Raw genomic sequence first — 27,165 nt, forward strand, 5'->3', positions numbered from 1 at the left:
AGTGTAAAATATTATATTTTATTATACTAAAACCTTTCATTATTACAAGGGGAAAAAGTTAATAAAAGTTAATGAATCCAGTGGTAAATTGTAAAGATACACAAATGATTAAGGGGAGTTTCATTTAATTAAAATGGTTGTTCAAAAGAGAAGTCTAATGGACCTGATAGAGAGAGAGAGAGAGAGAGAGAGAGAGAGTTTATGCAGGAGGTTTTTTCTGTCTTTTATTCGAGTCTTTAAGTTTCACTTCACCAGTCACATTACTGCTGACTAAATAAAGATGAGATCATACAGCAGCATGAGGACACGCTTTCACCATCACAGCCTGAGTCTCCTGTTCCTTTTACTATCAGGTACACATTTTAATAATGTCTGGTATTTATTAGCATACAGGCTGACTAAATGAAAGAGGGAAGCGTTCCTCATTTTAGGATAACAGATTCAATTAAATAAAAAATAAATAACAATGTGATTTAGATTTCTATACAAGTTGTTGAGAGATTTTAATTCTAAACACATTTACAGATTCCTGCTCTGAATATTTCATTGTTACGCTTAATTATCATTTTACAGAAGAAAAAAAATGGTTTATTAAATGTATAAAAGACGCACTTCTTTTCTTATGTTTAATGCCTGGAAAAAAACAAGTTTTTTAAAGTAAAATAATTTTTTTATAATAAATAATTAAGAAAGAAAGATTTAATTGATGAATAGGGAATGCAGCTGATAACATGTTGATACTTTTGTCTGTCTTACATTAGAAAACACAGTGTTAATCAGGATCATTTATAAACAGAGTAAGTTACTGTAATGTATAACTGTGACAGAGTGAAGTAGAGACAGGAGTGTGTGAACAGGGCAGAGGTGGTTTTAATATATTTAAATAATTTATAGCATTTGATGAGTGCATTGTAATTTTTTATGTGATTTGTTATGACTCTTAACATGAGACTCTCAGTTCTGTTTCCTCTCTCAGTGATCTTCAGCTCTGCTGGTGAATCTTCAGTTCAGGATCTGATCGGTGCTGTAGGAGACTCTGTTACATTCCCCATCAGTGTCCCTGTTTCTGGTAATATAATTTATAACGGTAACACAGTTGGATTTGTGTTAAATAAACAGAGTGACTCAGAGCTGAGTGAAAAGTTTGTGAATCGTCTTCAGTGGGTCAGTCAGAGTGGGTTCTTCACTCTCTCAGACCTGAGAACAGATGATTCAGGACTTTACACAGTGGAGAGCACTAAAGAGCAGAGGGGAAAACAGGATTATCAGTTGGAGGTGTACGGTGAGTCTGTTCTTCACAGATTTTAGACATAAACAATAAACTCTTACCTTATCAGATTGTTCCTGATGTTTCTGTACAGAGAGAGTTTCAGCTCCTCAGGTGATGAACTCAGCCTCCAGTTCTTCAGAGTTCTGTTCATTCCTGTGTTCTGTGAGGAACGTCAGAGGACTGAAGCTGTCTTTATATGAAGATGGTGTTTTATTAAACCACACCAGCAGCAGCGACACATCCGACATCACACTGAATCTTCATCTAGAAATAAAGAAGATGAACAATTACAGAGAGAGAACCTTCAGCTGTGTGGCTTCCAACCCAGTCAGTAACAAGACAACCTCAATAAACATCACACACTACTGCTCTCTGAACACAGGTACGAGACGACATGATGATCAATAAGTAATAAAAATAACTTTTTTATTACCTGTATGTATTCTACACACAACTGTAGGAACTTGTTCACCCAATATCTGTTAGATCAATCTTATATACAACACACATTTTTAACTCGTCTCAAAAATCATATCAATGTTAGCTAAATTTAGATACATTCATACATTATTTAATCTACTTTAAAAAGGCTAATTTACACTGGACTAAATAAATTTATGCCCAACTCAACAACGTTTTTTTTTACAATGTGAAATTAAAGGCACATAAAATGTCTCTCTATTATTACAGTATGTGTGCATATGAATAACAACCAGTTTAGCAATGTTTATAAAACATAGTACAACATAATGTTGTAAAAGCACAGATGATTTTATATTCCTACTATTTTGCAGTTGTAACATTGTGCTGATTTTACAGGAGCTGTTGTTGGTCCTTCTCAGAGCAGTGTCTCTGTTAGTGTCATATGCACTGTGCTGTTAGCAGGGGCAGTAATGACCGTGTGTGTGTGTCTGTGGAAAAGGAAACTAAATAAAGCCAGTCACTGTATAGAAAGCAGGTATAATATTTGTTTATAATTGTATTTATTGGGGGGGGATTTACAGTGCTCAGATCTGCATTACTGCAAATGATTTTCAAATGATCTTACTATTTAGGAATGTATTTATGTCTTTAAAAAACATTCAAATTTCTACATTAAATTGTTTCTTATCTTTCTTACTTACATCCTGTACATCGTTTTCTGATCTGTGAGTCTGACAGTCTCTCATTATCAATCTATAAAATATATTTGCTGCTTATCTATAACAGAAAGGCAAATAAAATACACAGTGTCCTGTGAGAGCTCATTTTCACAAACATTTTACTGTCAACATAAATTAAAATTAAACCCTACAGTATGGTGTGATGTGTTGCAGTTGGGTTTCACAGCTCTGAGGATGTCAGTGTGGTTAGAGATCTTGTGAATGTTGTGGTCTGAGATGATTCTAATGTTAATGAGCTCACGTACACCATGTCTGACTCTCACAGCTTTATAAACATCTACAGTGTAGTGTACACATTATAGTGTAGTGTAGTGATATCTAATGAGAAGTCTCACTCTTACTCTCAGATAAATGCACTGATCCCTCTCTCTCTCTCTCTCTCTCTCTCCATTTTTTTCCAAACAGGAAAGGAGACATGGTTGAATCTGTGATGACATCAGCAGTTTATCATCCAGTTTATGTGCAGTGACGGAAGAGTATCGGAATAGAAACCAGCAGAACTGAAAGCTGCTAATTAGATCTTAATCAGACCAATAAGACAAACTTTTATCTGAAGACAGTTTGTTGGTCTTTTTTCTTTACATAAACACATAATCACATTTTTTTGATAAAATAAAACTGCTAAACACGTAATTATATTACATTTTTAATATTGTTATTAAAATAAAGCCCTACACTGAGCACATCGATGTGGTTAAAGATCTTGTGACTGCTATGTGAGTGGATTTAAACATTACTGAACTCAGATACGCCATGTCTCTCACAGCTTTATAAACATCTACACACTCTTAGATAAATACATTAATCTCTCTCTCTCTCTCTCTCTCTCTCTCTCTCTCTCTCTTCATGCAGGGAAGTACAGTATATGAGGTTCTGTCTATAATGACAACAGCAGGTTATTATCAGGTTAGTGTGCAGTGACTGTACCAGCATCAGAACAGAAAAGACTGGAACTGAAATCTGCTGATCAGATGATTATCAGACCAACAAAGTTAGCTTTTACTGTTCAGAAATAAACAAACTGGGGAAAAAAATAAAGAAGGCAACAATCGTTTTATTAATTAATTAAAAGTTGTTTTGAGACACATATTAATCCTCTCTGTATTTGTGCAAGATTTTCTTCACTCTATGCAAATTGCGTATTTCACTTTAAAGTCATCAACCTCAAACAGTTCCTCAGTTCTCTACTCTAACACTCAGTTCCTACCAGCACTTAGTTGGATTTACTCTCTGCAACACAAAATTTCATAAATGCCGAGTGTAACCTCATTTTATCTTCCTGATGTACAGTACACGGCCTCTTAATAAATGTGCATACAGACATTATGGTAAAGAAAAAAGCTCAGAGGAATGTAATTGTTAATTCACTTTGCTAACATAAATAGCCAATGAAGCTAGCATGGAGCTAAGCATGCCCTGGAAATCACACACCTGATCTTCTCTCTGATGAATGTGTTGGTTTTGTTTTATTTTTTACATTTTTGGGGCTCCTGGGAAAATGCTTCTGTTTCTCATCAAAAACTTAAAAAAAAAAAAAAAAACAACAACAATAAATAGAAAAAACTATGTGCATCAGATAATAACTGTTTTTCCAAATAAACAATTATAACCTGTAGGTTGTGATTTAGCCTTTTACAAATTCTCTTTTTTTTCTACATGTTATACAGCTATAAAACTGATTTTAAAATTCACACTATATCTCTGTCTTTGTTATTTGCAATATCAACAATTTTATACCATTAATATCATAAACTTCAGGTATAAATAAAAAGAATTTATTGATGTTTGAAATGTACAAACATCAAAAATGTTTTAATGCTAATTTCACCATCTCAAGACTTGAAATTAATGAACCAAAAGGGATTTTAGTCTAAAAGAAGAAGTCTCACTGAAAAGAAGAAGTGTTGTTCCAGTTTTTTAAACAACTCGAGCTGGACAGAACTTTCACACGGCTGTTTTTCTCTGCATTTTGAAGAAAACCCACAACAGTGTGTGGCTTCGTCTTTACATAGTTGCCTAACCTTGTATAAAATAGGTCAGAGCTTCAGTTCTCACTGTACACCAGGTGGTAATCACACCACCTGCATCTGATCACTGATTGATCATCTGCATCTTTTCTTTTTACAGTATGTTTTGATACATAAAATACCACTCTCTGCTCACTCAAAGGTTTAAATCTAACATTGAAATACAGTATATTTTGCAATATTATTTACCAATGGTTGTATAAAATGGTAGATGAAATTAAACACATCTGGGTAAGTTTTCCCCAAAGTTTAGCCTGCGGCCCTCTAATGGGCCATGCAGGTACTGCATCCAGAGGCCACTTAAAAAAAAAAAAAAAGCCAATATCTTATCAATATCTTTGTAAAGTATATGTTTAAGTGACCAGCGCTAGAACAATGTCATGGTATTTAAAGATGGTTTAAAAATAGTTAAACCAAGGGACCACCAGCGAATACTTTACTCTAGAGATTGTGCTGTTTTTATGGTGAATGAAAAATAAAATGGCTGCAACAAACTGTGGGTCAAGTCCATATAAGAATCATTATATTCAATCCTGTCACTGGGTGAAGGGAGTTCAGTAATTTCTATTAGTCATTTTTTATGTTATAAAAACCTTTGAATAGTTAACACGTATAACACATCCCCTGGTTTGTTCAGGGAAACCCAGTGTTTGGTATAAATGTGATAATAATCCACCATAATTTCAATCAATCAAATAAATAATCAAATGTAAAATAATCATGTAAAATGTAATATTTACATGATCAAATATTCATTTGTTACATCTGACATTTGACCTGACCCTAAAACAATTACATTAGATTTTTTTGTGCCAGCTTTTTACAATAGCCTAATGTATATTTTTATTCTGCTATACGTATGATAAATGGTAAATAAAAACATTAGTGAAATTAATGTATACAAGATGTTATTGAATGCTGCACTGAATCTCTTTTTCACATAAATAATAAAAGTAATTATTGCAATGAATATCATTCCAGATGGATGTTACTGGATTGGTGATGACAACCTGAGCGCAGTCCTCATCAGATAGGCGATGGCCGCCATTATTTGGCTCATTGGTCCCCCAGTATCTAAACTACACACGGAGACAGTGAACTTTATAAAATTACAGAAAAAACCTTTACAACACCAGATTCTGATCTCTGAGCTACCACTGCCCCATACAACAGCACCATCAAGTGTTGGTGTTGATCTACTGTAGATTCATCCTGCCGATCAGTGACAATCACGCTATAAAATTACACAAAGTAACACACCCCTAAATATTATTTGTAACACATCCTCAGGAGTGACTGAGAAAGCACACAGCAAATACAGTCCCTGGTGTAATGAATTGTTTAATTAATATCCTTTTTTAAACATTCAAGTGTGTTTGAAGGAGAAACTAAACACTAAATTAATCTACGTTTCTCAGTTTTATGGTTCAGCTATTTATAGATATTAGATCTTACCATCACATCTCATATCACTAGCAGTGACTTTTGATTGTTTCATACCCAGTTCCCACAGGTGTGTTATCCACCCACGTCCACTGTCCTTCTCTATAATAATCTGTCAGTCCAATCCATACATTCTTTCCAAGTCCAGAAACAAATTCCTGGGGGTAAAAAAAAAAGTGATGTTGAGTTATCTGTAAGCAGATACTGATTGATATCAGAACTCCCTTTACCTGTTCTTCTCTGCTGTTGATGATCACCAGATCTGCTCCTGCATTTCTGCAGTTCTGTCTGCTCTGTTCCCAGGTGTTTGTAATGGAGAAGACGAGGTAACAGCTTGTGGAGAACCACATCCATCCAACAGGACAACAAACTTTAGCAGAAATACGATTAAGCATAATAATCAATCTATTGTGAATTGTTTGGGATAATTTTATATATTTAGCATGTATAACTCACCTTTTGTAGTAAGTTTATTCTGCAATGCATCCCTCTCAGATCTCAGAGCATTGTAACTGCTCTGTAACCTGTCTCTCTCTACAGTCATGTTATTATTACTGTTTAATAACCTGTCTCTTTCTGTGGTCATGTTGTCATTGCTGCTCTGCATTTGAAGCATCTCGTTGTTGTGCTTTATACACAGCACAGTGATTACAGCCAGCAGGAGAACACACAGGAACCCCAGACACACTGCAGCCATGTTACTGAGGTTCACCTTTCTCCTCTCACCAGCACCTGCAGAACCTACAAATGGAACATGGTGACACTTTCACTACTGCTTCTCTAGAGCTCTGTGATATTTTAATGATCTTGACAGACTGATAGTCAGACAGAGATAAACCACATGAAAGAGGATGGAAGAAATCACCAAATCACTCCCTCAACCACTGCCCGCAATCTTGGGGTAACCGTGGACAATCATCTGTCATTTTCCCCACACATAGCTAACCTTACTCGCTCTTGTCGATTTCTTCTTTACAATATCAGAAGAATTCGCCCATTTCTTTCTTCACAGGCTACTCAGGTGCTTGTTCAGTCCCTTGTTATTTCAAGACTGGACTACTGCAACTCACTCCTGGCAGGCCTGCCTTTGTCCACGATTCGTCCTCTGCAACTGATCCAGAATGCAGCAGCACGACTCGTTTTTAACCTTCCCAAGTTCTCCCACACCACCCCACTCCTCCGCTCCCTGCACTGGCTTCCTGTAGCTGCCCGCATCAAATTCAAAACACTGATGCTTGCCTACAAAGCTAAAAATGGCCCAGCACCCACTTACCTCTCTGCGCTAATTACACCACGCACTGCACCACGTTCCCTCCGATCCTCCAGCACTGCTCGCCTCATCCCACCATCTCTCAGGGATCGAGGGCAGCATTCATCCAGGCTCTTTTCTGTTCTGGCACCTAGGTGGTGGAATGAACTTCCTCTAGATGTCCGTACATCAGAGACTTTGACTATCTTTAAACGACGACTCAAGACGCATCTGTTTCTCCAGTACTTGGACTAACCCCCCCCCCCCGAAAAAAAAAAAAAAAAACTCAGATGTGTTGGACTAATGGTACTTAGTTATTAACCTAGTTAACCCAGTGTAAGTATTTATCCAATGTTGTAAACATTAAAGCACTTTTTGTAAGTCGCTCTGGATAAGAGCGTCTGCCAAATGCCTAAATGTAAATGTAAATGTAAGAAAGAATGATTTTTTTATTGCTTATCACTTGTTTTTGTCTGTGCAATATTTTAAATAAACATTTAGAACCTTCAATAAATCTATTAAGCACTTATAAAGAACTATCAATTCACCTTTATCAATGTTTTTTAAATAGATTTTTCTAAAGAAATTTATTGACTTCTCAGTCCTTTATTATTTAAATAAATTTAGTTTTAATAAGAAATAAAATTATTTCAATATTTAGATTCACATAACAGCTGGACCTCTGTTGGTTATTTTAAGTGTATGTATATACATTTTTATTTTTCTGTCTTTTTTACCTAAATTCCCATTGGTTGTGCTCAGCAGGATGTTGTTATAGATTTCACTTTGACAAGAAATCTTCTCAGCATCCTCCACGTTCATGTAAATGCTCTCAGAATCTCCATCGTTCTCCATCACATCCATGGTTCAGATTAACGTGACACTGAATGGACACTCACGCTGTCTGGCTTTTATTTTGCTCTGTCCTTGGCTGTGGTTATGTCACGTGATGTGATCTGTTTTTTTTTTCTTTCTCAGGAATAAATGAGGCAAAAAGAGAATGTGTGAAGTGTCGTATCAAATCAGGTATTAGGTCAAACATGTTTAAATTTGTCAAACAATGCCTTGATAAATACCCTAACTCACCGTAAATCCTAAAAGCATTGTTTAATGACCCTATCTAAGTATGTTACACAATTTGTAACATACATAGGTTAAATGTAACAACATGAGTTTCCATTATTCCTTATGGAGGAAATTCACTTACTGTAAATACACAAGTGCTTTGGATTAAAAGCATGGTTCTGGAACAAATTATGCTCACAATCCAAGGTTTAAATGTAACGAGGAATAAATTGCAACACAGGAATCATAATAATTAAAATATTTAATTTTATGAACATAATCTAACACATAATATTTGTTAATTAATATAATAAGTGATTTAACGTTTTCTTTAACAAATATATGTATAATAGAAAGAGTAAATTAAGCTCGCAGCAATAGGTTGTCACCGCTAGGTGGCAGTAGGTGAGAGGATTTTACCATAGATATCTTCTGTAGTCTAGATGGGCTGAACTCGCTACATTTCTGTCAGATCTCGACTACTAGCGGTTACTACCTCACTATATTTATACATGGATTCTATTATTTAATTACGTACTTATGAGCATTTATTAATGTTACATTATGTTAATTACATTACATTTTCCTTTTTAAATGATTATGTTTCCCGTGATTTGTAAACACACATTTGTAAATGTTATTTTACACAGGGTTTCTATTTTACTTAAGAATGAAGCAGAAAACCTGATTTAACATTCACTACAGGAGTTATGCTCCCCTCCAAAAGTACTGGAACAGCAAGGACAATTCAGTTTTTTTTAGTTTAATATTTAAAAGAAGGAATATGAGATCTATTAAAATTTCATGTTTCATTATCTGTTATGTACATCTAAACATTTAAAATAACATAAAACATGCCGTCTTTTGTTTGACCTGAATCATGTGTAAAAGTGTTCATAAGTATGTGAGTGTCGGGTGTTTCTTGTCACCCAGAAAAGCATAAAGTAACATGGAAGGCATAGTGGCGTAGTTAGGACTATGGCCCCACATATATTGTTTTGTCTGCCAGGCGGATGGCCCTTTTTCGATTCCCACCCAGTGCCCAAACCCTATCCACTGGATGCTGTGCCGGATCCGAGCCCGGATAAAATTGTGCGTCAGGAAGGGCATCCGATGTAAAACCTGTGCCAAGCTTGTATGTGCGGACCTTATGGTTTGCTGTAACAGCCCCTTACTTTCAGCAGCAAAAAAAAAAACAACCACATGGTACGTTTTACATTATGTTTATGACCTTAAATACTTAAATTATTATAGTTCGAAAATTTTTGGAAATTAATGAATATATTGCACAATTAAGTTCTGAAATTTATTCATCAATTATTGTAAGACATTTACATCATTACAACATTAAGTCTTGAGCAGAATAAAAAAACAGTCTCTTTTATATTATCTTATTTTACTTCATTTAACTCACAGCATTTTTATTTATGAACAATGAGTTAAGCACACACACACACACACACACACACACAATGTCATATTTATGACTCTTTTTTTTACAGAGTTTACATATTTGCTGAAGAATAAAGCATAGTTTTAACTTTCACTACATGATTTACAGTCTCCTCCAAAAGTATTGGAAGGTTAAGGACATTGTTGTAGTTGTTGCTGGATGTTTGGGTTTAAGATATAAAAATTAATATAAGATAACAGAACAGATTCTGCTTTCATTTCCTGATATTTACATCCAGATGTTTTAAATAACAAAACATAACTGAAAAAAGTGATCACAAATATTGGAACACATAACTGACAAGTGTTTCTTTTTTGCCCAGATGCGCTCTGTTAGAGTGAGTGTTTGAACAGTTCAAAGCTCTGAGTGTCCAAATCAAGTCCAAATCTCCTCACAAGCGAATTCTGCAGTGAATTGTGAACTTATATGGCAAATTTCTTTACATGATCTTCAGGAAGGGATGAAACACTCATGGATTGTGCGAGTGACACCAGAGTACTATTCCCAGTCCTGAAGAATAAAGGACTTCATACTAAATATTAATTGTTGTAAAACAATTTCAGTGCATAAAATAAGAAATTTCTCTTACTATCTTGATAATTAAAAATGTCATTAAAACATTTAATTTCACTTTTGTCTCAGTACTTTTGTCCCCCAATGTAGAAGTGACTTTATTTTATTTTATTTTATTTTATTTTATTCCTCATTAAAACCTAATTCTGATAATTGTTGCATTCTGATGGATTTTCTTGATCTAGTATATTTCTGTGATAGATTATAAAAACCTCACCCAAGTCAGTAAATAATGGACCAACAGCAAAACATATGACCTTGAAAATTAAAATTAAAATAAAACCCTACAGTACAGTGCCATGTGCAGCAGCTTTTCTTATGAAGCTCTCGGATTTCACAACAGTGAGGACGTCAATGTGGTTAAAGTTCTTGTGAGTGCTGTGGTCTGAGTGGATTTAAGCCGTACTTTCCTCATGCACGCCATGTCTGACTCTCACAGCTTTATAAACACCTACACTGTACTGTAGTGGAGTCTGATAGCTAATGACAACTCTTACTTTTAGATAAATGCATTAATATCACACTTTCTCTCTCTCTTTTAAAACAGGAACATATACAAGGTTCTGTCTTTACTATAACAGCTTATCATCAGGTTTGTATGCAGTGAGTGCAGCAGCAGCAGAAAATAAAAGACTGGAACTGAATACTGCTGATCAGATTATTATCAGAACAGAAAAGTTAGCTTTTATTGGTCATTTAAAAAAAATAAAAGAAATAAAATTAGAAAAAAATACAGAATCCATTTGTTTTTATTACTTCATTAAACGTTGTTGTTTTGGAATACTTAAAGTGTTTTTTTAGCCCTACATTTACACCAGAAAAAAATAAAAGTGACAGCTAAATATTCGTTTTCTCTGTTTTTGTGCAAGATTTCGATTATTCTGTGCAAATTATGTATTTCTCTTTAAAGTGATCAAAGGCAAACACCTGCCTCAAACAATTTCTGTTCTCTACTCTAACAATCAGTTCCAACCAGCACTTAATGGGATTTATTCTCTGACACACAAAATGTCATAAATGTAGAGTGTAACCTTATTCTAGTTTTATCTTCCTGACAAATAGGATCTTTAAACAAATGTGTATAGATACACAGGTAATATTTCTGCTATACATATGAAGATTATTAAAGTCCTTCACAGAAACATGCAGCAGCATGAGAGGAAATAAAAACATTAGTAAAATTAATGTATAGGAGATGGTATTGAATGCTGCACTGAATCTCTTTTTTCACATAAATAATGGATATAATTGTTGCAATGAATATCATTCCAGTTGGATGTTACTGGATTGGTGACGACAACCTGAGCACAGTCCTCATTAGAAAAGCGATGGCCACCGTTATTTGGCTCGTTGATCCCCCAGTATCTAAACCACACAAGGAGACAGTAAACTTTATGAAATTACAGAAAAACCTTTACAACACCAGATTCTATCCACATACAGTACATGGTAAGGTGGGTTATTTTGTAGAATTTAATTCAACAGCACCATCAAGAGTTGGTGTTTATCTACTGTAGATTCATTCTACTGATCAGTGACAATCACATCATATAATTACACACAGTGACACACCCCTAGATTTGATCTCCATTCAGACTGAATTATTCATTGTAACACATCATTGGGGGTGATTGAGAAAGCGGACAGCAAATACAGTCCCTGGTGTATTGAATCTAAACTAAGTGGATTGTTTACTCTAGCATCCTTTTTTTAAACCATTAAAATGTGTTTGGATGAAAATTTTTAATTATCCTATATTACTCTTTTTTTACATGAATTTAATCATTACAACTATGTTTTGTGTTTGGAATACCTTAAAGATGTAAAACATTTCTCAGTTAAACAGTTTCTCTGTTTCATGATTAAGCTATTGATAGATATTCGTAGGAATAGGACTAGCAGTGATTTTTGATTGTTTCATACCCAGTTCCCACAGGTGTGTTATCCACCCACTTCCACTGTCCTTCTACAAGATCATCAGTCAGTCCGATCCATACATTCTTTCCAAGTTTGGAAACATATTCCTGGAGATAAAATATAAGTGATGTTGAGTTATCTGTAAGCAGATACTGATTGATATCAGATCTCACTTTACCTGTTCTTCTCTGCTGTTGATGATCACCAGATCTGCTCCTGCATTTCTGCAGTTCTGTCTGCTCTGTTCCCAGGTGTTTGTACTGGAGGAGACGAGGTAACAGCTTGTGGAGAACCTCATCCATCCAACTGGACAACCAACTTCAGCAGGAATACGATCAAGCATATTAATAGACCTATTGTGCATACTGTAGGTGTTTTGAATAATGTTATATTTAGCATGTATAACTCACCTTGGTTAGCAAGTTTATTCTGTAATGCATCCCTCTCAGCTCTCAGAGCATTGTAACTGATCTGTAACTGGTTTCTCTCTGATATTAGTTTAGTGTTTTGATTCCATAACTGCTCTTTTTCATTGTTTATAATAATATACCTGCTCTGTAACCTGTCTCTCTCTACAGTCATGATATTATTACTAATTAATAACCTGTCTCTTTCTGTGGTCATGTTGTCATTGCTGCTCTGCATTTGAAGCATCTCGTTGTTGTGTTTTATACACAGCACAGTAATTACAGCCAGCAGGAGAACACACAGGAACCCCAGACACACTGCAGCCATGTTACTGAGGTTCACCTTTCTCCTCTCACCAGCACCTGCAGAACCTACAAATGGAACATGGTGACACTTTCACTACTGCTTCTCTAGAGCTCTGTGATATTTTAATGATCTTGACAGACTGATAGTCAGACAGAGATAAACCACATGAAAGAGGATGGAAGAAAGAATTAACTTTTCAGCACTTTCGTTTCTCAAAAATAAGGCATGATAAATTGTACTTGTAAATATTTTATAGAAAAATATTATCCAGCTAAAGTTTTTTTTTTTTGATAGTATAAAGCATTGCCTTTTGCTGTGTGATTTATTCTAAATAAACATTTAGAACATTAAATACATCTATTAATTGGACCTGATACATATTATCAATTTTCTAAATATGATTTTCTAAAGGAATTTATTGACCTTCATTATTTCAATCAATTTACTTTCAATAAAAATAAAAATTATTCCTAAGTTTAGATTTACACAACAGCTGGACCTGTGGTGTGTATTTTAAGTGTATGTAAATGATTTTTTTTTTTTTTTCTCTTTTTTTACCTGTATTCTCATTTATTGTGCCCAGGAGGATTTTACTGTAGATTTCAGTCTGATTAGAACTCTTCTGCTCCACGTTCATGTAAATGCTCTTAAAATTTTCGTCGTTCTCCATCATATCCATGGTTCAGACACTGACACTGAATGGATGCTTACGCTGTCTGACTTTCAACTTGCTCTCTGCTTTGCTGTGGTTATGTCATGTGATGCACAATGTATCCACGATAGGGAAATATACTTTTTTTTTCATTATAAATCCTCACTGCTGGCAAAGTTATTTTTAAGGGTAGCAGGGAAATCCTGGTGTCAGAATGGAACTGAAGTTTTCCTCTTTTCTATTATCTCACTGAATCCTCAGTTTAATATTCTAAAAACAGAATATTTTGAGGCGATCCCTGAAAACAAACTTGAACTGGCTGTATCTCAGCAACTGGACCTGATACAGTAATAAACTTAGTATTACAGTGAAGTTTACTGAACCAGAACTATGCAATATGCAGAATGTAAATTACCCAAATTGTGAGTTTATACCTTTGTGATAGTTTACATGTGCAGTAGAAATATGTTTCTATGTACTGTTCATGAGGTTTATGTCACGGGACAAACTGGAAGTAACAACAGATGACTTAACAGTTTAGCCCATGTATGGGCATTTAGTATGATTATAGACCGATAACAGCACTTCTCGATGTGTTGAATCCTCTTAAAGTTTTCTTCTTTACACAGCCATCTGTAAGTAACGCTATCATGGGATAGAGTTTCTGGAGCTCAGCCAGCCTCACATCTCTCTTGTTTATTTTCAAGTGTCTTGGAATCTGTGGCACATCATGGCAATAGTTTACTTCCTATCTAAAAGGTCATATAAAGGGATGTGAAGGGGATGAGGTCATATCCATATTGTTGTCATTAAAGTCATTCATATCCTTACATGGGTTTTCAGACCACTGATATGCAGATGACTCACTACTCATCTCCTTCCCTTCCTCAGATGCTCATGTTTCCACTCAGATCTCCACCTCTGGATGACATCTCATCATTTATCACATCTCATTAGCTGAAACTAAATCCTAGAAAAAGCTGAACTACTGTTCATTTCAAAAGGCTCTTTTATCTAACTGGACAACTATATGATCTCCCTTTCTGTCACTGCACACAACCTTGGTGTAACCATGGACGCTCAGCTGTTCTTCTCCCCTCACACTGCTAACCTGACACGATTTCTGCTTTCCAACATTAGAAAGATTTATGCACTTCTCTCTACGCAGGCCACTCGGGTGCTTGTTCAGATGCTTTTGAAACTGGACTACTGCACCTAGAAAGTCTACCAGTGTGTATTATTACACTTCTGCAGCTGATAAACCACATGAAAGAGGATGCAAGAAAGAATAAACTTTTAATTACTTAGCAAAATGTTTTTTTTCTTAAAAATAATGAATCATATGTATAAAAATATTTAAACAAAAATATTATGTTTACCTTTTACATTATAAAGCATTATAAGCATTGCTGATCTTATTGCTATTTATACTGTATCTTATTACGTATCTTTATACTATTTAATAAACATCTATTAAGCACTTATAAATTCTCTGTTATCAACATTTTTTAAATAAAATATAATTTTCTATACAGTATATTGATTGACTTCTGCTCTTCTTTATTTAAATCGTATTAGTTTTATTAAAGAATTTCATGATTTCTATTTCTATGTTTAGATTTACATATTTATATAAATTAGAATAATTAATATATAATATTAATATATAAAATAATTAGAATATTATATATATGAGTTTTTTTTCCCACCTAAATTCTCATTGGTTGTGCTCAGCAGGATGTTGTTGTAGATTTCACTTTGATAGGAAATCTTCTCAGCATCCTCCACGTTCATGTAAATGCTCTCAGAATCTCCATCGTTCTCCATCACATCCATGGTTCAGATTAACGTGACACTGAATGGACGATCACGCTGTCTGGCTTTTATTTTGCTCTGTCCTTGGCTGTGGTTATGTCATGTGAAACACATCTGTTTTTTTTTCTTTCTCAGGTATAAATGAGGCAAAAAGCGAATATGTGAAGTGTCATATCTAATCAGGTTTTAAGTCACACGTTAGTTTCGCGCTGCGGCCAGAAGAGTGCAGGAAGTGACACTTATCATATTTTAAATTTGTCAACAAATGGGTTAATAGATACCTTATCCCCCTGATAATTTAACAGCTTTGAGAAGGTTTTAAAACCCTAAGATTGTTTTAAAGCACATTAATGACCCTATCCGAGATTGTAACTTCATTTGTGATAAAGAAACATGCTTTTTTTTCTCATTATGAACCCCGACTGCTGGCAAAGTAATTTTTAGAAGTAGAAATATGTTTCTATGTTCTGTTCATTAAGCCTGGGCATCTAGTAGTGACTGAAAACAGCACATCTCCATGTGTTTAAATCCTCTTAAACCACAGAGATTTACCAACAGGAACATCTGCTTATGATTTAATGCTTATCTATGAAATTAACTAAGTATAAGAATCAAGAAGTTAATTTTGAAACATTTTTGTAACAGATGAATTATAATTGAATTAATATTTTTTTGTTTAATAAACATAACGCAAAACCTTCATAATAGTTTTATGATTTGACAACTACATTTTAAGTGCTTTACGAAAAATTAAAACTAAATATAAAAACAGTAAGAGCAAGTGAAGCTTGCAGTAACAGGTAATGTCCGCTAGACGGCAGTATAGGCGTGAGGATTTTACCTTAGATATCTTCTGTAGAGTAGACTCACTGCGCTTCTGTCAGATCCCGACGCCATATTGAAGAGATCTAAAGCTGTAACAAACTTATTCACCAGGCAATATAAATATATAGTGGATAGGCTTACAGAATGCAGGAGGATAAAAGAGATCAAAATAAGTCACGGATTTCTTTTATCTTTAATGTTCCATAACGAATTTCTGTAAAAAAAAAAAAAATAATAATAATAATAATATTGACGCGTTGCGGCTTTAGATATCTTCAATATGGCGTCTGGATCCGAGGCCCGTCTAGTCTACAGAAGAAATCTATGGTAAAATCCTCCCACTTACTGCCGTCTAGCGGACACTACCTGTTACTGCAAGCTTGATTTACTCTAACTACAGTAATGTACAGTATATCAGTATATACGTATTTTTTTTACATTTAAAATATTTGAAATTGTTGTTTTAGAACACTTCAATTTATTAAAAATATTATGTAATCATTACATTATTTTACTTATAATAAATATTATAATTATTATTTTTCATGTGTTATACGTTTTATTTAGTATATTAATTTAGTAAATTTAGTACTTAGTAAATTAATTTTATATAAACAGACAAAACACAAGCACACACCTGTTTACTTACAAGACATTATATTTGCGACCCACGCATTTTAATAGCATATATGGTACATATTTTGCTTAAGAAGAAACTGTGAAATAACAGTTGTTTGCTTGTTTACAATAAAGACATGGTTATGAATGTCATGGTTATTGTACCTGTTAAAAATAATAAATTAAAATAGAATAGTTTTATCCATCAGCTTAAGCTTAAATGCTTGTATATAAGAACAAATGAACATTTTTGTAACACAAAAATTGACAAGCTTGTAAAACATAATGTACAATGTAATACAACATAATACTATTAAATTTATTGAAAGCTAGATTTTTAGTGTGAAAAATATATTTAATGAAATAGAATAATCTCTGTATGCATGTTAATCTTAAGAGTAAATAAAGCCTGCAGTAACAGGTAGTAACCGCTAAATGGGCCGAACTCACTCACTTCCTCATCTTCTTTACCACTTTATCCTGTATTCAGGGTCACAGGGGACAGGAGACTTAGGGCACATCACGGGGCACACACAAATACACTTACACACTACGGGCAATTTGGGAACCCCTGCACAGGATGGGTACATCCGAATATCACACCTGCGTGACAGGTACAGGATGGCCACAACAACTGCCCGAGTCACACCAGGAACACACAATCCCTCCATCAGTGCTCAGACTGTCCGCAATAGGCAGTCCATGAGGAGGAGATGCACTGCAGTACTTCAAGCAGCTGGTGGCCACCAGATACTGACTGGTACTTTTGATTTTGAGCCTCCCTTCATTCAGGGACACATTGGGAAATATTTTTAGTTTATGTCTTATGGTGTTGACACTTTAAGTGTTCATACAAATATTTACACATTAAGTTTACTGAAAGTAAAAACAGTATATATGGTTAAGATGCAAATTTACTAAAATCTTGCAAAATGCTCACAAACCATGTTACTCGCAATCCAAGGTTCCACTGTATATTAATTTTATCTTTTATTTCCTGTTATCTATCTCTAGATGTTTTTAATCATATAAAACATGCATTTTTTTAGTTTGACCCCATTTATGTTTTAAATGTGTTTATATATGTGTGAGTGACAGGCATTTCTTGTCCCCCAGAAATGTATAAAATAATACATGGGTGTCACAGTGGTGTAGCAGTTAGCACCATGACCTCACCTTTGTTTAAAAAGCATGTAAAATTATGTTTTAAATGTATTTAGATATATTATGGAAGTGTTACATTATGTTAATGACCTTAAATACTTACATGATATTAATTATAAAAAGAGAAAATGTCAACATTTACCAAAAAGGCAATTAAGGCCTATATTGTACAATTAAGACGTTCTAAAATGTATTGATATTATTGGAAACAAAAAAAAAACAGTCTTTTTTTTTATATTTTATTTTATTTATCACACAGCAGAAGCAAGAATTTTGGTATTTTTATTAATAAACAATGAGTTGACCAAACATGTTCACACACACCTACACACACACACGCGGGTGTCACCGGTACACTAACATGAAGCTCAGAGATCTGTGTGTGTGAGAAAAGCAAGATTTTTATATCCGAGAAAGTGACAGTGAGCACTTTGAATTCAAAACTTTTGGGATAGATGTTATAACCATACACATTTCCTAAGATGTGTAACAGTTATACATTTTTTGAATGCAAAATAAGATTTGCATTTTTTGAATGCAAAATAAGAAATGTCCATCTAAAGCAGATCTCAATTCGATACGTTTTCCAGTTGGCCCCCTTTAATACAACTGTGTTAAACAACACTTAAAATTAAGTAAAGTTACCCAAAGCAAACCCACCAAGCACAGGGAAAACAGGTGATTTTGGACATGGGCAAACAGGGCAGCCACCCAGAGCGGCATTTTTTTATGACACGTGGGGGTGACACAAGCACTTGAAAAGAAAAAAAAAAATAATAATTTGCATGGCCCACTAAGTGGTTTTCTATTGTATATCATACATGTGACGCGCCAGCTTGCTGAAGGTGCCGTGTACAGAAACTGTGAGAAGTGTTAAGGGGAGGGGAGGGGAGGGGGCTCAGGGGAAGGGCTCAGGGGAGGGGGCGGAGAGGAACACTGTTGCCAACTTAGCGACTTTGTAGCTATATTTAGCGAGTATTCAGACACCTCTAGCGACACTTTTTTAAAAAGTGACTAGCGACAAATCTAGTGACTTTTTGTGTGTTAATGGAGACTTTTGGAGACTTTGATGTGTCTGTATACAGTATTTTATATGTATATGTATAAAAACAAAGACAAAAAAATAAAAATAAATAAATAAATCACTCCGCCAAGTGTCTCTTTTGGGTCCCTTTAGCCGGTCCCGAGCCCGGATAAAGGCGGAGGGTTGGAATTGTAACATTAAAAATGAAAACAACAAATTCTTAAAAAAAACTAACAATAAATGATTAACACTACCTTCTATGTTTCCTTTGTATTCTATCTATTTATTTTCTTTTCCTTTATTATTTTCCTTAACAAAAGTAAAACAGGCCTCTAACACTAGCTTGTTCAATTCTTTTTCTATTCCATCTCGTTTCATTTCATTTATTACATAATAATAATAATAATAATAATAATAATAATCTTGTTAAATGCACTGTGTTAAGCTAACTAAGACTTGTTATAGCACTTGCATATCATTTTTTTTATTATTTAATAAAAAAATTATAAATAAATAAAATTATAAGCAGGATATAGGATATTTGACAGAAAAAAAGTTCATTTGTTCAGTTCTAAAAGTATTTTTATGGTGTTTTTATATACCCACTTTTTGTACGCGATGACGTCATTCTTTTAGAGACGTTTGGGACAGTACCTACTTTCATTACTGAGGAGTTGGTGACACTACAGAGGACAAGTTTACCTCTTCCAAATTTAGCGAACTAAACTTTAAGTGACACCTGACTTTCTTCCAAATAACGCACATTTCATTCATAATATTATAAACACTAGAGTGTAACGGTTAACTGATTGTGTGCGCAGCTCTTTCACGTATTACGGCTCTTTAAACAGTACGAAGTCTTTATCAAACTAAAATCACTATTTAAGTCGTTTATAACTTTTATTTAAAAAATCAACACTCGTAAAAGATAATAAGTATTATCTATAATAATTAAAATATCTGAAATGGTTGGAAGGACAGCGATAAAAAAATCTGCCTATAAACATAGATCCTATAGAGCTGCGAGAATCTGTGTTAATTGTTCTTCTTCTGTTGAGTTTCTGCACGAGCGCGCCCTCTGCAGTTTGAAAGTCGCAACACTACACCTTAATTTATTGACGTCACATGATCACAACTGAGCCAACAGTTTTTCTCTTTCTCGCACTGCGGAATTGTGGGTAACCGTCATCCCTGCTGGGTCTTAGTGCTCGTATCTCACTGGAATAATCAACATCCGTGCACGCGTGTACTGTTTACTATAACACTGTGACCACGTGTGTGTGTGTGTAAAACATATTTTATTCTGTTTCTGTGTGTGTGAAAGTCATCCACACATCCCTTTATGCAATGCACGTGTCATTAGAGAGGTTGCTTGTTAAAGATCAAATAAGAGAGTAGGGAGTCATTCCTCCTATTATCTTTCTTTAACTTTACACACACACGCGCACACACAGCACAGCACAAACACTAGCGGAAACACTTATTTGACGGGATTTATTTTTACTTTTAAGGTAAAGTGCAGGTTAATTTGTTTTATTTTTACTTTATATTTTGTATTAATTACTTTTTATATAATTTTTTTTTTTGGGGGGGGATTGTGGAAAAAATAGTTAGATTTTCTATTATTTCTTATGGGTGAAATTTGCTTTGATATACAGTATATGAGTGTTTTAATATACAAGCATGCTCACAGGAACCAATTATGCTTAAAATCCAAGGTTCCACTGTGTGTGTGTATGTGTACTGTGTATATATATATATATATATATATATATATATATACATATATAATGTTGATTAAAATTTTGTCATATACGTTGTACGAGAAATATTTTGCCAATTCTTCTAAAGGTGCCAATAATTCTGGAGTTCAGTTTTATATTTAAATAATTTTGCATGAGTGACATTTTAGGGAACAAGTTATATACAAAATAACAGCATGTTCATGCAGGTCAGATGATTACAACGTGGTGAACTGACCTGCAAAACTACGGTTTACGTATGTGAGCAAGCATGCACACGCATGCTGAAGGGTGTGAGGACAAACACACAGATCTGAGGGTTTCTTAGAAATACACAGGAAGAGCTGAAGTGTGAACGTTTAAATTTGACCTGCCACTTTAAAACACGGTTTCACTTGACATCATACAAGCAGCTCATTATAACCCTTAACATTTCCAACATGAATCTTTGTGTTAAAATTAAATTAAAGATATTTTATATATATATATATATATATATATATATATATATATATATATATATATATATATATATAGCTTTAAATCACATTTTTATTCAGGGACACAAACACTAACTAAAAACAACAACATACTATCATTAGGCTATAAGCTAAAGGCTAATAATATTATGAATGCTAAAGCTAAAACAAACAAACAATCAAACAAACCAAAAAAACATACAGAGACCAGAAACTAAATCCAAAAGGTCCAACACAAAGCAGAGAGCTAACGCACACACAAGCTGTAAATAGACAAACTGATCAAACATAACAAGGTGCAGGTGAGTAAAACTGAGAACATGTGACTGTGGTGAAGTGCATCCTGAAGTCTGGATCAAAGGTCAACATCAGAGTCCCATAGAGCACAAAAACGTGAAAACCCAGGGGAAACCAGGACTGCTGATCAGTCTGAGGGTGGAGTGGACCAGAGACACACAGCTAGGAACGCTCAAGTCCACTTTTACTGTTAACAGATATTACAGTTCAGATTTAGGAAAATGGTAAAACATCAGTAGAGTCACGAGCTGCTCGACCCCTGCGACGTCTGGAAGATGTGTTGGTGCTGTTCTGAGATTTGTTCAGATGAACCACGCTCTCGTTCTATACCTGGGACAGGTGTTGGTTTTAAAACCACTATAGTAAAATTAACAGTTATTCGCTATTCATGTATTAATAACTAAATAACATTACTGGTTATGCAAATTAATGTGCAGATGGAGAAAAATACGGTAAAGCGTTCCTGTGCTTCAAATTATAACTGTACTTAAAGTGTAATTTCACACAGATGATCTTATGTTCTTACTTTAGACATCCGAAAAGTATTCACAGCGTATCACATTAAATTCTGTTTTTTCCTCAGAATTCTACACACAACACCCCATAACAACATGAAAAAAAAGTTTACTTGAGATTTTTGCTAATTTAAGCACATGTACATAAGCATTCACAGCATTTGCAAAATTGAGCTTAGGTGCATCCTGTTTCCCCTGATCATCCTTGAGATGTTTCTGCAGCTTAAATGTGGTATGTCCACTTGTGGTAAATTCAGTTGATTGGACATGATTTGGAAAGACACACACCTGTCTATATAAGGTTCCACAGTTGACAGTTCATGTCAGAGTACACACCAAGCATGAAGTCAAAGGAATTGTCTGTAGACCTCCGAGACAGGATTGTCTTGAAACACAAATCTGGAGAAAGTTACAGAAAAATTTCTAATGCTTTGAAGGTCCCAATGAGCATAGTGGCCTCCATCATCCGTAAGTGGAAGAAGTTCCAAACCACCGGGACTCTTCCTAGAGCTGGCCGGCCATCTATGGGGGAGAAGGGCCTTGGTCAGGGAGGTGACCAAGAACCCGATGGTCACTCTGACAGAACTCCAGGGGTCCCCTGTGGAAAGTTCAGAACCTTCCAGGAGGACGACCATCTCTGCAGCAATCCACCAATCAGGCCTATATGGTAGAGTGGCAAGAGAGTCTCATCAGAGAATTTTGTTTATAATGGTCTGGGAGTCCTTCAAGTGCCTTTTGGCAAACTCCAGGCGGGCTGCCATGTGCCTTTTACTAAGGAGTGGCTTCCGTCTGGCCACTCTACCATATATACGTATGATACAATTCACAATGATGGTGAGTAAAAAAAAAACACCATATAAAATTAAAATAATAACTCTGTATAATCAGCATATAACAAATTGCTGAAAACGATAATAACTACAAAACAGCAGTGTAAATAAAAGCATAAAAGATTTGAAACATACACAGAAGCACCACATACTAATTTGCATAACACCGCCTGTAATATACTGGGAGAACTGGTGTGCCATAATGATCATAGTATTTGTGCACATAGATTCCACTATATCTGTTTAAATTGCTCAAATTTTATAAAAAAAAATTCTATTTTAGGTCTGCCCTCATCATTAATTAATCATTAATGGTTTATTAGGTAGTTGCATGACAGAAAAGGTGCTGTCAAAAATAAAGTTCCTAAAATTTTAATCTTTATGGTAATATGGCTTTAACTGATTTGTGTATTGCACCTTATAGCGTGGTCTGTTTTGGCCCTGATTTTACACGGTGCAGGTGTACAGGCTAAATGTGTTGTAAATGTCTGTGCATGGTAGCTGTATGTACTAGTGATGAGAAGTTTAAATAATTTTAGTGACTCGGTTCATGGAATCTTGTTCATTAAAATTAACAAACTTTTTTGAGTCATGAGTGTTACTTTTGATCAGAAATAAAATAAAATGTTAAATTTTACACAAATTTTGGCTATGGTTCCAGTAAGGGAAAATATTACAATGCAGCTAAGGACATACATACAGTATTATAATAAACAGAATGAGTAGCTCACCGTCATATCTTTTGGTCGTTTATTCTTTTAAATCTATTGGACTGCAAAATGTCTGTGGGAGTCACGTGACAAAAGAACGAATGACTAGAAGTAAAAGACTTATTGAGAAGAGATGTTTAATTCTGTTTCCTGTGTACTGCACTTCATAGCGTCTATGGGAGTCACATGAAAAAAGACTCAAAGGTAACTACTTATTTCTGTTTTCTGTACATAACCTGCGATGCTTTGCGCACCAAGTAGAAAATGAACGTATCACTCTCGAGACTACTTGTTCCTCTGAGTCACATTAAAGACTCGTTTAAAAAGAACGAATCGTTCACGACCCATCACTAGTATGTTCACTTGCTGAATTAAAGAGTGAACTTAAATGTGTGTGTCTTTGCATGCGCTTATGAGATTGAGTGCTCTCTGTCATTGGGTGTTGTTACGTTACCTGGACGCTAGCTGACAGCGGCGGGAGATTTAACTGTACAGTGAGCAGCTCAGGATGGCAACTAGTCCACCATGAAAAAGAATGTCTACAAAAATATAAATCAGATTAAGAGATGGAGAGCCCATGGCTTAACAGAGCAGAATCTGTTTCTCATCGTTACTGCAGACAGATTTTTTTCTGTGGTACAGTTTGCTCATACAGATGGTTTGTGTGTATAGGTGTGTGAAACATACTGTAAATAGGTCGAGAAAAACAAATGTTTTCATGTCTGGGATTCCTTTTAGCATTTAATTTAAGCAAAAAAGATTTTTATACACATTCTTAATTGCAGACGCTGAAATGACACACAGTTACACCAGTGGGCCCAGTTTTCATGATCTCGCCTCGGGCCTCACAACCTCACAGACTTGCACCGCCTGCTGCAGTCACGCCACACACACCTGGTGATAAACCACTGTTGTCATCACAGACAGAACCTCATGTGCTTTCCTGTTTGGAAAGAGAAACATAGAGAGAGATCAGTTTATTTATCTGAGAGTAAGAATAAACTTAATAAAGTCCACTATAATACACTGTAGAACTAAAAGTCCATTTGCCCTGATTGGTTGAGTTGCCATTCAGGAGAAAAATAAAATAAGATAATAATTACTACTGTTGTGGTTGCATAATTTTAAGGAGTCCATAATTGCTAAAGGTAAAATTTTGATGTTATTTAAATATGTTTTTTTTTTGACAGGGTAGCCTTTTGTAGAGCAAAAAAGAATGAAAAAAAAAGAAAGAAAAGTAATGTAAAGCGATGTCCTGATCGTGTGACACTGCAGCATCTGAACTTGGGTTCTTACCTGAGGGTGACAGGTTAGTCTTTTAAAGGTATGAATTTACTTGAATTTCCTTTAAAAAAAATACTTATTTAAAACACTTTTTAATTGACTTTAATCTACTTTTAAATCTTTACATAATGTATACAATATCAGCAATTTTTACAATTTCTGTTTTTTTTTTTTTTTTGGTCCAAAACTTTCCCCTACAGACTGAATGTGAGTCACAGCTTCTGCTTCCTATAACAAGTAAAGTTAAATGCAACTTCATGCAAATTATGCAAAAGTTACTTTATATTTTTTGTAGACATTCAGATGGGTCTTAGGTCTGCGTACAAACAAAAAACACAAGAAAAACATTTCCTGTTCTTTGTCCTGCTTCCGTTTTAATGATTTATTAGATTTTCCACCTATTGAGACCATGGTGGATTTTTCCTAAATATTTTAACTAATCTTTCCACTAATAAACAATTAACAGTGCCAATAAAATGTATAAATAAATTCTTAAATAAAAAACCTGAAATGAACTGAAAAGATAAATTTCACTGCTTTATTTCTCTCTAAAAGCTCATAATCAGATAAATACAGTGGAACGAGTAACACGGTTTGCGAGTGTTCTGCAAGACGAGCAAAGATTTTTAAATAAATTTTAACTTGGAAAACGAACAAGTCTTGGTTTACGAGTACAGAGTATCATGTATCATGCATGCGCTTCTTTTTTTGATGCCGAGCGCCAAGTGATTACAACTGAGCCAACGGTTTTTTTATCTCTTGCGCTGCGGAATTGTAGGTAATCGTCTCCCCTGCTGGGTCTTAGTGCTTGTCTCTTACTGGTATAATTTACATCTGTGCACAAGTGTATTTATTATAACACTGTGACCACAAGTGTGTGTGAAATGACATATTTTCTTGCTTCTAAAACCAGCCTCACACTGTATAATGTGCACTTTGTATTTGACATGCACAAAAACAGAATGTATAATATTTGTCATAAGTTGAGCTGGTGGGTTCATGTTTATTTAGACACTGCAGTGTGAATTGGCCTTTATAACTTTTACTTAAAATTTAAAATACTTAAAATACTTAAAATAACATTTTAACTTTGCATCATTATTTTTAACAATGTCCAAATCATCCACTCAGTTTCCACTAAAGAAAGAAGTTTATTTCTCCATGCATTAGTGTTCTGAATCAGTTAGATCTAACAGATACTGGGTTTTTGGAGGTTACTTTAACTTTATTATCTATTAATAATAACAAAAAACTATATCTTACAGCTGTGTGTGTGCGTTTTACATAATGTAATGACTTCATAACAGACAGTTTTGTATATTTTGCAGTCTTGTGTCGTACCTGTGTTCAGAGAGCAGGAGTGTGTGATGATTGTGGTTGTCTTGTTACTGACTGGGTTGGAAGCCACACAGCTGAAGGTTCTCTCTCTGTAATTGTTCGTCTTCTTTATTTCTAAATGAAGATTCAGTGTGATGTTGGATTTGTCGCTGCTGCTGCTGATCTGGTTTAATAAAACACCATCTTCATACAGATGTTACTCATGCGGTATTCTGGTTTTACCGTCACGCCTCACGGTGGCGGCATTTGGGTTTGTGCGTTTGCTGGCTTCTACCGCTGAGTGGCGCTATATAACTATAGACTGACGCCTCGGGCATCAGTTCATTCTCTCAAGAATTAATGAGTTAAACAAATTCATAATCACAGTATTAAAAATAACAGTACAAATGTAGATTTTAAATTAAATTAAATCTTATTAGGATCGAATTTAAGCAAAGTAAACGTTAAAACAGTGAGCCTTTGGATTTTATCATGTGTAATTATAAAAGCTACGCATGTATGTTTTTTCGTCATCTTATATTTTGTGTTCTTTAAATTTGTAGTAGATTTATTAACTAAAATAAATGAAAATAAATTATATATATATATATATATATATATATATATAGGGGTTTCTTAGTTCCATCGAATTTAAGCAAAGTAAATGTTAACACAGTGAGCCTTTATATTTTATCATGTGTAACACTCGTGTAGCCAGAAAACTCAGATACAGTCACTCAAACTGAGTGTGTGTATCAGAAAAAGTGGGTGAGTCACAGGTGTTGTCAGATTAATAGGCAAAAACTATATAATAAACCTATATAAGCTACATAGCCTTTATAAGACTTTACTTTTATTTAAGTGCACGCAGAATGACGACAAAATGTTATGATGTTATAAAATAATGAAAGCAAACAGAGATACAGTGCTATTCTGTATCGGTTTCTGTGAACTTGAGCGCGTCAGAAAATAAACCGAAACTCTGTGTATACTCGCCTCACAGATGTGAAAAATATATA

At 34.6% G+C, this 27,165-nt stretch overlaps 3 protein-coding genes across 3 annotated transcripts; 1 reads left to right on the top strand and 2 right to left on the bottom strand.

Annotated features, from left to right (window-relative positions):
• Positions 1 to 266: 266 nt before the first annotated feature.
• On the top strand, positions 267 to 2,605 carry LOC128508454 (SLAM family member 7-like). The gene is made up of 5 exons (XM_053479799.1): positions 267 to 353; positions 977 to 1,282; positions 1,362 to 1,652; positions 2,090 to 2,228; positions 2,587 to 2,605. The coding sequence occupies exons 1-5, from the start codon at positions 281 to 283 to the stop codon at positions 2,603 to 2,605; spliced, it is 828 nt and encodes a 275-aa protein (XP_053335774.1). The 5' UTR covers positions 267 to 280.
• Positions 2,606 to 5,368: 2,763 nt separating this feature from the next.
• LOC128508523 (CD209 antigen-like protein A) lies at positions 5,369 to 8,016 on the bottom strand. The gene is made up of 5 exons (XM_053479863.1): positions 7,890 to 8,016; positions 6,360 to 6,644; positions 6,134 to 6,273; positions 5,961 to 6,061; positions 5,369 to 5,534 (listed from the first exon to the last, which is right to left on the bottom strand). Exons 1-5 carry the CDS (start codon positions 8,014 to 8,016, stop codon positions 5,369 to 5,371), a joined length of 819 nt encoding a protein of 272 aa, XP_053335838.1.
• Positions 8,017 to 11,424: 3,408 nt separating this feature from the next.
• LOC128508455 (asialoglycoprotein receptor 1-like) lies at positions 11,425 to 15,362 on the bottom strand. The gene is made up of 5 exons (XM_053479800.1): positions 15,236 to 15,362; positions 12,571 to 12,939; positions 12,339 to 12,478; positions 12,167 to 12,267; positions 11,425 to 11,608 (listed from the first exon to the last, which is right to left on the bottom strand). Exons 1-5 carry the CDS (start codon positions 15,360 to 15,362, stop codon positions 11,425 to 11,427), a joined length of 921 nt encoding a protein of 306 aa, XP_053335775.1.
• Between the last annotated feature and the right edge of the window lie 11,803 nt (positions 15,363 to 27,165).

This window comes from Clarias gariepinus, chromosome 20, assembly GCF_024256425.1.
Source record: "Clarias gariepinus isolate MV-2021 ecotype Netherlands chromosome 20, CGAR_prim_01v2, whole genome shotgun sequence".
Classification (NCBI taxonomy): domain Eukaryota; kingdom Metazoa; phylum Chordata; class Actinopteri; order Siluriformes; family Clariidae; genus Clarias; species Clarias gariepinus.

What these genes read in the sequence shown, in the direction of transcription:
- LOC128508454 (XM_053479799.1), top strand. Translation starts at nt 281, where the DNA reads ATGAGATCATACAGCAGCATGAGGACACGCTTTCACCATCACAGCCTG. An exon ending in TTATCAGTTGGAGGTGTACG is followed by an intron (nt 1,283 to 1,361) that starts GTGAGTCTGTTC and finishes GTTTCTGTACAG; the next exon opens with AGAGAGTTTCAGCTCCTCAG. An exon ending in CTACTGCTCTCTGAACACAG is followed by an intron (nt 1,653 to 2,089) that starts GTACGAGACGAC and finishes CTGATTTTACAG; the next exon opens with GAGCTGTTGTTGGTCCTTCT.
- LOC128508523 (XM_053479863.1), bottom strand. Translation starts at nt 8,016, where the DNA reads ATGGATGTGATGGAGAACGATGGAGATTCTGAGAGCATTTACATGAAC. An exon ending in CACAACCAATGGGAATTTAG is followed by an intron (nt 6,645 to 7,889) that starts GTAAAAAAGACA and finishes TTCCATTTGTAG; the next exon opens with GTTCTGCAGGTGCTGGTGAG. An exon ending in TCAACAGCAGAGAAGAACAG is followed by an intron (nt 6,062 to 6,133) that starts GTAAAGGGAGTT and finishes TTTTACCCCCAG; the next exon opens with GAATTTGTTTCTGGACTTGG.
- LOC128508455 (XM_053479800.1), bottom strand. Translation starts at nt 15,362, where the DNA reads ATGGATGTGATGGAGAACGATGGAGATTCTGAGAGCATTTACATGAAC. An exon ending in CACAACCAATGAGAATTTAG is followed by an intron (nt 12,940 to 15,235) that starts GTGGGAAAAAAA and finishes TTCCATTTGTAG; the next exon opens with GTTCTGCAGGTGCTGGTGAG. An exon ending in TCAACAGCAGAGAAGAACAG is followed by an intron (nt 12,268 to 12,338) that starts GTAAAGTGAGAT and finishes TTTTATCTCCAG; the next exon opens with GAATATGTTTCCAAACTTGG.